Source organism: Poecilia formosa, unplaced genomic scaffold, assembly GCF_000485575.1.
Source record: "Poecilia formosa unplaced genomic scaffold, Poecilia_formosa-5.1.2 Scaffold1198, whole genome shotgun sequence".
NCBI lineage: Eukaryota > Metazoa > Chordata > Actinopteri > Cyprinodontiformes > Poeciliidae > Poecilia > Poecilia formosa.
In genome coordinates, this window is record NW_006801137.1 from 4180 (window position 1) to 17887 (window position 13708).

General features: G+C 41.3%; 1 protein-coding gene and 1 long non-coding RNA gene across 2 annotated transcripts; one reads left to right on the top strand and one right to left on the bottom strand.

Moving 5' to 3' along the window:
- The first annotated feature begins 6003 nt into the window (after positions 1 to 6003).
- On the top strand, positions 6004 to 8191 carry LOC103132661 (nuclear factor 7, ovary-like). Its single transcript, XM_007544458.2, has one exon. It carries the CDS (start codon positions 6251 to 6253, stop codon positions 7634 to 7636), a length of 1386 nt encoding a protein of 461 aa, XP_007544520.1. The 5' UTR covers positions 6004 to 6250; the 3' UTR covers positions 7637 to 8191.
- Positions 8192 to 12663: 4472 nt separating this feature from the next.
- LOC103132662 (uncharacterized) lies at positions 12664 to 13702 on the bottom strand. Its single transcript, XR_475599.2, has 3 exons — positions 13490 to 13702; positions 13200 to 13292; positions 12664 to 13082 (listed from the first exon to the last, which is right to left on the bottom strand). It is a non-coding gene; the product is annotated as an uncharacterized LOC103132662 (long non-coding RNA).
- Between the last annotated feature and the right edge of the window lie 6 nt (positions 13703 to 13708).

Here is a 13708-nt window from a genome sequence, read left to right on the forward strand (position 1 = left end):
GGCTGCACTGCACTGCTTGACTGGTGAACAAAATAAAGAAACACAAAAATCCCAGATGAGCAAAAACATACATTTATTATTTCATCTTCACCCTCTGGTCAGATATCCAAAAAATAACGTACTTCATTTTGTTTGCTACATTATTATTTGTCCAAATGAACTGCTAATCCAAACCTGAAGTCATTTTAAGTTTTTCTTCTATTAGGAAGAATTTTATGCAAACTAAAGTGTCAGCTGCTTCATGGGAATTGTTAATTATATTTCACAAATATCTCTTGTTAATCTGAAACAGAAAAAATAAAATCAATAAAAACAGATAAAGTTATAGGCCATCGGTGTAAATCCCGGTGAGGTCAGGACCACTGTTAGTCTCATACAGTTCCTTATTTGGAAATGGGACCATTACACTCCGGAAGTAAAGGGGCTGCTATTTCCAATATTATCCACGGCCTTTTGTTTTTAATTTCTTTTGAAATCTATGATATATCTTCATTTTGAAGAAGGATTCTCACTTTCAGTGTGTTTTTGAACTTCTCTCTTTTATTTACTTCAGCTCAGCTCAAAGTTTTTAACAAATTCTGTATTTTTCGGCGTACGTTTTTGGGGGTAGTACTTTTTTGATAGATTTTTATTTTTGAAATTATTCATCAGATCTGGTTGACATTTTCTGGTTGTCTTCTAGAGGTGTCCCTCTGTCACTGAGAAGTGAGAGGACTTACTGGAAACAGAGAGTTTTCAAGCAATGAACATGACAATTTTCAGGGACAAAAGTAAAAACATGTTCTTTAACAGGCTTTTATTTTGGAATTGAAAATCAGATCTGGTTTTGTTCCAAATCTGGTTTGGAACAAAACCAGATTTTCTGGTTTTGTTCCAAAGGTGTTCCTCTTCCACCCAGAAGTGAGAGAAGTAGCTGGAAACAGAGTTTTTCAGCATTGCATAATGTCCCCAATTATTTCTGATACATCATTTCTTTTTGCAATTGCAACAGCTGGCTCAAACATGGACTGGATGCACACTTTTATTGTGAAAGCAGCATATAAATGGGTGTACCATAATGTCTTCCACGTGAATGTCTTGGAATATAATATTTAAATTATATTTAGCAATATAACTCTTACTTTAATATGAAGATTTTGAAACGAGAGGGAGCGGCTGAGCGCTAGCATTAGCTGACAGCTCAGTATGGGAGGCGAGAGCAGAGGAGCAAACAAAAAAAGATGCCTTTATTTCTTATCATCTTCAATGTAGAGCCTTTAAAAACACAAAATACTATCTGAATATTTTTCTCGTAAACTCCGCTGCTGAGCCTTAAGTTTCAGTTATGATACTTCCTAGATATTCAATTCCTACATATTTGTTAGTTCTCAGCCATAAGGGACATGGAGAAAACACATCAAATATAAAAGTTTAAAGCAACTTAAGTTATCATTAAAATAACACATGATTTCTGTTTAGATCCACTACAATACATCAATATTTATGAGGAATTTTATTAAGTGGGGTTACCTATTAAAACTTGTTTTTGTTTAGTGCGTTAAGTTTTTGAAAGTGAAGCAGAGATTAGATCTGTGACTCTGAACCAAACTCATATCTGAAACTGAAGATATGAACTGAAAAGGGGAAGAAAGCTTTCAGTGTGATGGCTCCTATTGCCTAGAATCAGATCCAGCCTGAACTCACGATGACAGAAAAGGCATGTTGGTGGGATTGAGGAGGTCTTCGAAGTATTCTGGCCACCGGCCCACAACATCCTAAGTCAAGGTCAGCAGCCCACCATCCCCACTATAAACAGTGTTGGTGCTGCACTGCTTCCCCCTCCTGGGATGCCGGATGGTGGACCAGAATCGCCTCAAAGCTGAACAGAAGTCTTTCTCCATGGCCTCTCCAAACTCCTCCTACACCCGAGTTTTTGCCTCAGCAACCACCCGAGCCGCATGGCACTTCGCCTGCTGGTACCCATCAGCTGCTTCTGGAGTCCCACAGGCCAAAAAGATCCAATAGGACTCCTTCTGCTTGATAGCACTCCTCACCGAAAATGTCCATCAATGGGTTTGAGGGTTGCCACTGCGACAGGCACAGACAATCTTATGGCCACAGCTCTGATAAGCCGCCTCAGCAATGGAGGCACGGGACATGGTCCACTCAAACTCAATGTCCACCACCTCCCTTGGGACGTGTTAAAAGTTTGGCCGGAGATGGGAGTTAAGGCTCCGTCTCACAGGGGACTCCACCAGATGTTCCCAGCAGACCCTTACAACACATTTGGGCTGCCAGGTCTGACCGGCTTCCTCCCCCACCACCGGAGCCAACTCACCACCAGGTAGTGGTCAGTGAACAGATCCGCACCTCTCTTCACCCGAGTGTCCAAGACATACGGCCGCAAATCTGATACCATACCATACCAACTTTATTTATAAAGCACTTTAAAAAAAAAAAAAAACATAGCTGATATAAAGTGATGTGTATTAAAACACAACATAACAAAAAAATAAAAAAATAAATACTTTTACAGTTTAAAAACAAAACATACAATTTAAAACTAGATCCTGCTGGTGTTGAAAGCCAAGTAAAATAGATGTGTTTTAAGACGAGCTTTAAAGGTGGACAGTGAAGGGGCCTCTCTAGTTGTTCCATAATTTGGGGCCCATAACAGAGAAAGCCCTGTCCCCTCTGAGCTTCCTTTTTGTTCTCAGTACCTCCAAGAGCAGCTGATTTGCTGACCTGAGAGACCGATGGGGTACGTAGGGATGAAGAAGCTCAGAGAGGTAAGCCAGGGCAAGATTATGCAATGATTTAAAAACAAACATAAGAATTTTAAAATGAATCCTAAAATATACAGGCAGCCAGTGAAGTGAGGCCAGGACAGGGGTCACATGCTCCCTCTTTCGAGTTCCTGTCAGAAGTTGTGCAGCAGCATTTTGTACTAGCTGCAGACGTGAGAGCAGCGCCTGACTGACTCCCAGATAAAGTGCATTACAGTAGTCCAATCGAGTTGAAATAAAAGCCTGGATCACTGTTTCAAAATGCTGCCTAGAAAGAAAAGATTTCACTGACGCCAATCGCCTTAAATGATAAAAGCTGGACTTAACCACGGCTCTAATTTGGCTGTCCAATTTAAAATCACTGTCCACCTTAAAACCAACATCTGTAATAACAGGTTTAAAATATTCCTCCAAAGGTCCCAGGTCAACAGAGGAGGACTCACAGGAGCCACTGGGTCCAAACACCATCACCTCTGTTTTGTTTTCATTAAAGTTTAAAAAGTTCAAGGCCAACCAAGCTTTAATGTCTCCTAGGCATGCCAGGAGATGTTTGATTGAATGTACATCCTTCTGCTTCAGGGGCAAATAAATCTGACAATCATCAGCATAACAATGAACGGAAACCCCATGTCAGCTGGCAGTACACAATGTTTTCTAAAACCTTAGAAAGAAAAGGCAGCTTTCAAATAAGCCGATAATTAGCCAGAACAGTAGGATTAAGGTAAGGCTTTTTAAGCAATGACTGCACTACTGCATGTTTAAACCTAGCAGGGACCACACCTGAGGACAGACTGCTATTTATAATTGCACTTCCACTGCTTTTCTTCAGCTCTGTGGATCATCTGACTTCCTTCACTCTGATACAGAAGAGATCTGGTCCTGGTTCTGTTCTTCCTGTCAAACCATCCTGGACTTGGTTGCTCCATAAAAAACTAGGCAGCCAAGGATTAAACATGAGCCTTGGTTTAATGACAAAACTCGTGCTGTAAGAAAGGACTGTTGTCGTGTTGAACGCAGGTGGAAAAAGGATAAATTGCAGGTTACTTTTCAGATTTTAAAAGACTGTTGGCATCTCTACCACAGCACCAGTGGTGTTCTGTTGTTGGACGTCTGAACCATAACCCTCCAGGTCTCACTGTCATTGCCCACGTGAGCGTTGAAGTCCCCCACCAGAACAAGGGAGTCCCCAAAAGCGGCACTCTCCACTACCCCCTCTAAGGACTCCAAGAAGGGTGGGTAATCTGAACTGCTGTTCGCCCCTTAAGCACAAACAAAAGTCAGAAGCCATTCCCCCACCTGTAGGCGGAGGGAGGCTACCCTCTCATTCACTGGGATAAACCACAATGTTCAGGTGGCGAGATGGGGGGCAACAAGTATGCCAACTCCTGCCCGGCATCTCTCACAGTGGACAACTCCAGAGTGGAAGTATGTCCACCTCTCTCAGGGAGACTGGATCCAGAACCAGAGCCATGCCTTGAGATGAGACGGACTATTTCTAGCCGGAACCACTCAGCCTCGCACACTAGCTCTGGCTTCTTCTCCATCAGAGGTGATGTTCCACATCCCAAGAGCCAGCTTCTGCAACCAAGGATTGGAACGCCAGGGTCCCCTCTCTCGCCTTTGGCCCCTCCGACCGGTGGTGAGCCCATTGGAAAAGGGACCCACGTCTCCTCTTCGGGCTGAGCCCAGCCGGGCTCCCTGGGTGCAAGCCCAGCCACCAGGCACTCGCCATTGTGCCCCACCTCCAGGCCTGGCTCCAGATGACCCGGTGACCCGCGTCCAGATGAGGGAAGACTAATTCCAACGTTATTTCTTACTATAAGGGGTCTTCAGGTTGCGCTTCATCTGGTTCCTCACCTAGGACCTGTCTGCCTTGGGTGACCCTACCAGGGGAATGAAGCCACAGACAGCATAGCTCCTAGGATCATTGGGACACTCAAACCCCTCCACCACAATAAGGTGGCAGCCCAAGGAGAGCAATCCTCATTGTTAGCAGAAATACATGGCTCCATGGAGACTTGGGCCAGCCCTGCTTGTAACCTTTCTGCAAGTGTAAGTATTCTTACAAGCAAAACATATAAGTATTTTAGCTTGAATCTTATCCAATTACTCAAAATGTTTAGATTTCATTCATTAAAACTTTCATGCTTTGAAATAAGGAATAGTTGAAACAATTTCTATGAATCTGCAAGCTGGAAACTTACTTCCTCATTTCTCAGGAAGCCTGCTGTTCCTGTTTCATGACACTCTTTCTACCTGACTATAATTTCTTAAGATAGAAAAAAGAAATAGAATTAAACCAAAGTTTGCAGGTGACAAAAACAACACACAACCAGACTGATTTGATCAAAGTTTGAGTCTACTGTTGGGGATGTTACTTGATAAACTTTAAATGTAACTTTATTTATTGTTAATATTAAACTTAAAATGTCCAGCATGTGGAACTGGAATGATCTTGGGTTTTCTTGACAATGTTTTAGTTTGTTCAGATTCAAGTAATCCATTAATTAGTTTTCAAGAAGGAAACTCAGAATCAAGACAGTATACTGTATATAATTCACTTAATTTTCAGGATTAAAAATTGTGGTTCTTAGTTTGGACTCCTGCCCACATTGGTGTGGTAGAAAATTAGTTAGCTGATAGTTTTACTAAGAGTGCTTCAAAAAAGAATGTTATTAATTTAAATATAAAAATACGTAAAAACAAGATAAAAAAATATTATAAAAGAGTAAATCAAGAAGAAGTGGCAAGAACAGTGGGATAAAGAAGATAATGTGAGGTTTTATTATAGTAAAGAAAAGTTGGGGAATTAAGAAAAGGAAATAGAAATAGAAAGGAAGAAGATATTATATCTAGAATAAGGTTTGGACATAGAAGATTAAGCAGTATTCTTAAGATAATCAATAAACAATACAGGTAGTTGTAATTATTGTGGAAAATAAAAACAGTACATCATATATTCTTAGAATATAATAAATATGGACGGAAAACAGATGTGTTACTTAGAGAGTTAAGTAGAAATAAAAATAAGTTAGATATTAGAGAATTGTTTCATCGATCCTCAGGGGATGTAGTTTTCAGTAGTATTTTTAATTTTCTAAGAACAGGTATTATGGGGAGAATATAAAGCATCCGGTCCATACTCCAATCTGGAAGGTGGAGGTAATGCATCTGTAAGTTGCTTGCCAACCACCATAAAAGAAGAAGAAGAAGAAAAATCAGGAAATAGTTCAGGTAGAAAAAAATATTCGAGGAAACACCCAGGATCACCTGTGTCACATTCCTTACACCAAACTACCGACTCAAGACAGACTGAAGGAAAACAGAGAGAAAAGCGAGGAACCAGATGCTCAAACACAGACTGCTGCAGGAGAAAAAACGAGGAAGTCAAAGTGAAAGTAAGAGTATAAAGTTTCTGCAGGAGGGAAACTGACTTCCTGGTTTAACTTTCTGTGTGCTGCGTTTTTAGCTTCACTAGACACAAAATGACTTCCAGGTCAGAGGAGGATCTCTGCTGTCCGATCTGTCAGGACGTCTTTAACAATCCGGTTATTGTGTCATGTAGCCACAGCTTCTGTAAGGAGTGTCTGGAGAACTGGTGGAAAGAGAAATCACTAAAACAGTGTCCTATTTGTAAGAAGAAATCTTCTAAGGATGATCCACCTTTAAATCTGGTTCTGAAGAATCTGTGTGAGTCTTTCTTACAGCAGAGAAACCAAACAGCTTCAGAGGGTCTCTGCTCTCTGCACTCTGAGAAACTCAAACTCTTCTGTCTGGACCATCAGCAGCCAGTGTGTCTCGTCTGCAGAGATTCAGATTTACACACCGAGCACAGATTCAGAGCCATCGATGAAGCTGCTCAGCAACACAGGAAGAAACTTCAGGAAACTCTGGAGCCTTTAAAGGAGAAGCTGGAGCTCAGGAAGAAAGTTCAGAAGAAGTTTGATCAGACAGCAGAACACCTGGAGGTCCAGGCCCGACACACAGAGAGGCAGATTAGGGAGCAGTTTAAGCAGCTTCATCAGTTTCTAACAGAGGAAGAGGAGGCCAGGCTGGCTGCACTGAGGGAGGAAGAGGAGCAGAAGAGAGGGATGATGAAGGAGAAGATGGAGGCTGTGAGCAGAGAGATAGCAGCTCTTTCAGACACAGTCAGAGCCACAGAGGAGGAGCTGAGAGCTGCAGACGTCTCATTCCTGCACAACTACAAGGCTGCAGTGGAAAGAGTCCAGCGCTGCCCCCTGCTGGAGGATCCACAGCTGCCCTCAGGAGCTCTGATAGACCAGGCCAAACATCTGGGCAACCTGGCCTTCAACATCTGGAGCAACATGAAGAACATGGTGACCTACACTCCTCTGGTTCTGGACCCAAACACGGCTGGTCCAAACCTCCATCTGTCTGATGATCTGACTGGTTTGACTTATGGAGAGAATCAGCAGCTTCCTGATAATCCAGAGAGGTTTAGGTTATGTTCTGTTCTGAGTTCTGAGGGTTTTAACTCAGGGATCCACAGCTGGGATGTTGATGTTGGAGACAGTAAATTCTGGTTACTTGGTGTGTTAGAAGAGTCTGTTCAGAAGAAAGGAGACATAAAGTCTGGATTGTGGTATATTTGGTTTTGTGGAGGTAAATACTCAGCAAATTCTCCACCAGCTCGTTCCACTCGTCTCTCAGTCCAGAAGAATCCTCAGAGGATCAGAGTGAATCTGGACTCGAACAGAGGAAAACTGTCCTTCTCTGATCTTTATACTAACACACACATTCACACCTTCACACACACCTTTGCCGACAAGATGTTTCCATACTTCGACACTTATGACAAACCAGTAAAGATCCTGCGGAGGAAGATCTCAGTGATCAAACAGCAGCTCTGATGACCTCAACATGAGGAACAAATTAATCCTTATTGATCAGATGATTGATTGGTTTCATGATTTATAGTTTGCTGGTTTGTAAATTTCTTCTACTTCTTCTTCTTATTATTATTATTATTATTATTATTATTATTATAAATTTCTTAGTCAGAAAACTGGAGATGATCTGATCATCTGGGGACTATACATATCTTTCTGTGTTTTCCAATGAAATATTTTGAACACTGTGTTCATAATTTACAACAAATTGATGTAAATAAGTTTCTAGTTTGGCTATTGAAAGTTTGGTCTTTCAATTTTACTTGTGACGGATTAGAAATGAAAACTATCACAATATGTATCCACATGATATATTTTCTTCGGTTTGAATAGTTATTATTTACATGGACCCGTTTCCAAACCTTAAGATTTTTCATGTTTAAGTACATTTCATGTAAACAAATATATGCTGCTTCATATGACCAAATGATCATTGTTCACGATTTTCTCCTTTTAATCTGAAACAGCAAAAATAAAACCAATAAAAACAGTTAAAGCTATCAGGTTTGTTTGGATTAATGGCTTCATGTATCTGCAGCTAAAAATCCTTCTAACATAAAACTGTGAAAGGTTCAGGCTTTTCTGTGTGACTTCACATCATTATAGTGTTTACTGATCTGATGATTATTTGTTTTATTAACTTATTACAGATAACCTGCAATAAAAAGTCTAGCCATATGTGAACCTGTATAAGTTTATTACAGTTTACTGCAATTATTTGCCACTAACATTGGTAAAAAATCAAAAGGTTTCTAATGTGAATTATGCAACAACGTGCAGTACACCCTCCCGTCCAGCAGAGGGAAGCAAAGCACATGTCTTTAACATGAGCCTGGCCTGCAGAGGATCCCTGTGACGTGGAAAACATCCTGCATTGTTCCGGTACCAAAGACGCAGCGACCCTGTGACTCCAAGGACTCCTGTGACCTCTGACCTCCCACATCATGAAGAGCCTGTAGAGACTCGTCCTGGAGCCGCTCCTTGCAGTTCTCCTATCAGCCCAGACATGGAGTTGAGGATCCCATCATCTTCCTGCTGAGCTGTGTAAACACTTACTTGGACCAGCTCTGAGAGAATCATGTTATTACAATTATCCAGGAATCACCACTGAAACAAAAATTACATGAGTAACACATAATTTTGTAACTATTTTTAAATGATTATAGGACAAAAACTGCTATAACAAATAGTAAAATATCAAGTTATATCATCAGGGGACGGCCCCATACTCACACACACATTCTGTCCATTATTGAAACTTCAGGACACGATGATCAAGTTACACCGTCAGGGGACAGCCACACACACTCACCCACATTCTGTCCAACATTTCCAAATAGGACTCACTGGTTGTTTTCCTCTCACTTAATAAATTGATTAAACAATATTTTAGGGAATACCGCCCCAGGGGTTCTCTAAAACCCCAAAGCAATTAGTGATCCCCAATCATGACACTCAATATGACTTGCCAATCACAGCGTTGTTGTTTGTTGGGCAATAGGGGATCTTGTCACAACCAGAATAAATATTTCAAGGGCTTTTTCCTCAGGACTCTTCCACCCTCATTATTTTGAGGGGATTTTATCTTTCAAGCCTCTTCAACCGTAATTTTAAACCAGCATAAATCACAATATATTTCTCAATGAGCTTCAAACAAACATAACAAAGAGTTATATCTCTTTATTATCCTTCTTCTTGGAAGAAGGATATGTAATAATATGTGCACTTTGGATACATCTCTCACTTTCTCTTTTCCCAACAGTTTTTATGATGGTAACCATGGAAACAAGGTGTTTCTACAACAAGATGCAGCTCTTTACCACATAGAAGCTGAAATAAAATCTGAACTATGACCCCAAATATCTAGGAGGAACTGAAACAGAGGTTTCATGTAGGCAGAGCAGAGAGAGGAGGAAGTTCAGTCTCTTCTGGCCAAACAGCAAAAACCCGTCACGTCAGGTTGTGTTGCTGAGCCCCGGATCTCAAAGTTAGTTTTTTTTTTTGCAGTGTTTCCTCAACAATGACAATAAGCCTGCCTTCCCCTGTTGCACATGAGAAAATATGATTGCTTTCTTTTCTTAATTTTTTTTAGTTGTGCTTTTCATGTTTGGATTGTTTTTGTTTTTCCCTTTAACAACCCAAACACACTGGACTTTTATACAAAAGGAGATTAAGGAGACGGAAACCCTCCTGCTCAGGTGTCAGCAGAGGCTGATTGAAGCCAGAATAAAAGGAGCCTGGATGGAAGGAGAAGAAGAGCAATGATCCTGCAACCGACAAAAACGGATGCGCTGCCGAGCAAGGGGCGGACAGATTCTGCACGCCAGGCGCACCCGTAATAGGCGCTCCACTTGGATTAGAGAGTTCGGGCAGGGAATACATCGCTCGACTGCATCTTGGTGCGGGGATGCTGGCGCTTTTCTGGTTCTTTCTTTTAGCTGGATCGGTCTGAAAGGGGTGTTGTACGCCGAAGAGTGGATGCATTAATGTTTCCTCTCACTGACGACTTGATTTCATTGGTCAGATGGAGGAACGTCGCCCTGAGACCTTTAAACTCATTTCATCTCCTCCAGCTAGAAAAACAGGATGAAGGATTAAATGATGGCCAGTTCAGGTAAAAACTCAGGTGGATTTGTCAACATGAAACTGTAAATATTAAAGAGCAGCAGATTCATCGTCCACAGAAGCTGATTATGAAGCAGAAACTCAGGTTGGCCTGAAATCCCTTCATCTGTGTGTTAAATGGTGTCGGCTGGCAAACGGCAACAATCAGCTTAAGAAAGTATTTCAGTGAAATTAGAGCCAAAATGCAACATTTTGTCAGGATCTGTGTTTTTCTGTTTTGTTGGTCTTTTTCTTTGTTTTGGTTTGAGTTTTATTTCTTGTTTGGAGCACCGTCATTTTCCTGGGCTTCCACTAGATGTCGCCAGATGCAGAGCCCCTGAGATGCTGCCACAGGTGGTCACACCTGTGGCTTGTTTGGAGCGCGTGGATTGTGGATATAAGCTACGGCTGAACAACTTCTCACCGCCTGAGTGTTAGCTTACTTCGGTGATCCTGTTACCTCCTCGTTGTTTCCGTGAGTGCTGTCTGTGAGTCACCTTCCTCGTGTGTCCTTCCTCGACGCTGCCGGTGTTACCGGTCGAACGCCACTCCCCGTGTGTTCGCCTCCTTCCCCCGTCTTCGGTCTGTCTCCAGCGGATTCCCCTTCGTAACGCTAGGATCAGTCGGTCCCAGCCCGAACCCAGTCTGGAGAAGAGGTACATCTGGACCAAGTTGGACTCTGTTCGTTCAGCAGTAACAAACCTGTCCGCTCTCCTACGAGGCGCTATCCTCCAGCGCTCTGCTCGTTTACTCACCTTCATATCGAGTAAGAACCTGTTCGATTCACTCCTGGAAAGATACTCACCTTCCTCCTTTAACCATCTGCCTCTCGTTGACAGTAAGACGACCTGGTCATTCGCTCCAGTATCCACTCCCTCTTCCCTTTTCCTCCCTGGATTCAGTAAACTCATTATTATTGTTCACTACTCTGACTCTTCTGGTTGTGTTCTTGCATGTTCGAAAACTGAATTCCACCATGACGCATTTAAAGATAAAGAAGGATTTTAGTTGTTGGTTTTATGGTTGACTTTTAGTTTCCTGCTCTGTGACTCAGAGCAAAGAGACGGGCAGGAAATGAAGGTTAAAACGTTTAAACAGGTTTTTCTGCTTTGGCCGATCCTCTTAGATTAGCACACTGTAAAAAATGACAGTCAAGTTCACACAACAACTCAGTAAAATCACAGCAGAGAAACACTCTAAACTGTCAGAGAAAATTATTTTACAGCAACAATATGTGAGTGGAATCAACTTTATTTATTAAAACTACAGAAAAACTGAAAAATATTGTGATAGTCGATAAAACCATCTGTCAATTTGACATTCAAACACTGAATAAACTTTAGTCTTTGCTTTCTGTCTGTTTTTCAAAACATAAAGTTCACTTTAAAACTTTATGTTGTCTTTGTTATAAACAGTTTGACCTTAAATGATCATTAATGTAATTCAGCAGTGATGTTGGTCACTGTAAAATAATTGACATGTTTTTCTAGTAGAGTTAATTATTTAACCCTCCTGTTATGTTCCGGGTCAATTGATGAATCAACAGCCAGTCTAAGGGATGCAGAGACAGGCAGGGTAATATTACGGGCCATAATGTTTCTGGAGACTTTTCTCCAGAGTAATCTGATTTGACAATCGATGGACAAGACAAACTAGCAGCTAATAGATCAGTGTGGAACATGTGGGTTGTAACTTCTCCTGTCCTATAAAACAGGCTCCAATGTCACAGTAGATGGAAGATTTGTGGCATTCATAAAGATCACCGCTGGCATTCAGAGGTTGCTGCTCATTTACACTATATATGCCTTCCACACCAGCTAAATATGACATAAAAATCTGGGCAGCATGTGATGAAAAACCCAGTTATGTTTTGGACATGCAGGTTTAAACTGGAAATCCACCTGGAGGATCATCTTCAGGACTCATTTGTCTTGATTTTAGTCAGCGGGTCAATTTGACCCAGGGCAGAATAGTGTCTCAAGTTCAATAATAAAGAACTTGAGACACTATTCTGTGTCGGAGCGCCGCTGCTGCACTCTCCTCTGCCAGCTTCCTGGTTTCCATGGCAACGCCTCAGTTTAGACGTTGCCATGGAAAAAATCTAAATGTAATATAAAAAAATTTACAAAAAGTCACTTTCAAAGATAATTAGTGTTATTTTGTGTTTAGGTTTTTCATTTGTGAGGAAAAAAAAAACATAATTGCACAAATATTGATTGAAATGGTTAGTATAGGAGTTAATAATCAGACACAAAAAGATTTGGAGGATTTTTTTGGTTTCTGACACTATAGCACGACTAAACACTCCCCGGGTCAAATTGACCCGCGAACATTATTGCTGTACCTCAGAAACTAACAGAACAGGAGGGTTAACATGTGTAATATCAGCTGTTTTCCTGTAAAAACACTTTATTCTTGTAGTTTTTACAGTGCAGCAGAGGTTTCCTTCTCCTGGCTGAATGACTTCCTGATCCGTGTCTCCATGTTTTTAGTTGCGTTTCCATCTCTGCGAGTTTTAACGATGTTTCTCTCGGTTTTCTCTCGGCTCGTTTCCTCTGGTTCTCTAACAGGAGAAACTTTTTCCTGCTGAGCTCCGGATCTCAAAGTTCAGAACTTCTTCTTCCGTCTGGATGCCTTATTGTTGCTCAGGCGAGTGTTTGGATGATAATACTAAACTGAGACGTTGCCATGGAAACCAGGAAGCTGGCGGAGGAGAGTGCAGCAGCGGCGCTCCGATCTTTATCTGCAGAACCAGGATGATTGTCTGCATGGATTTAAGTTCTGAGGAGGAAAAATGGCCGACCTGAGAGAGAAAAAGACAGAATTCATGTGGGGAAAATAAAATGTTGTGTTTTATTTAGCCTTGTTGCCATTGTTGTGTCATTTGAAGCATTTCTGTCGTGTCCTCAGCCTCCATCACCTTGTTGGAGTCGACATTCAGATCAACCCTCCAAAATAAGAGCCCAGATCAGAAGCTTCTGTCGACTCTTTACTGAAGCCAGTTGGAGTCAAACTGAGAAATGAACATAAAACTTTGAGGAATGAAACACAGTAACAAACAATACAGAACTTCAATTACAATAAAGTTTCTACAGAGAAAATATTTAGCTTCATGCTGCAAAAGCTCTTATAAAAAGTATTGCTTTGTTTTTACATATGGCTGAATTATTCCTAGTCAACAAAATATCCATAGCAACATTGAATACAAACCAACAGCTTTCATGCTTCTTGTTATTTCTATGAAGACATACAGTCGAGTCCATCAAGGTGCCATAATGTCCACATTATGAGTTCACAGTACAAACATGGAGGCCAACAGAACCAAACAGCAGCTGGAAGAAAACGACACAAAACAACAGAGACAACAAACATGTAGATTTTAGCAGGCAGCTGGAGTTACAATAGAAATGAATAAAATAGGAATAAATA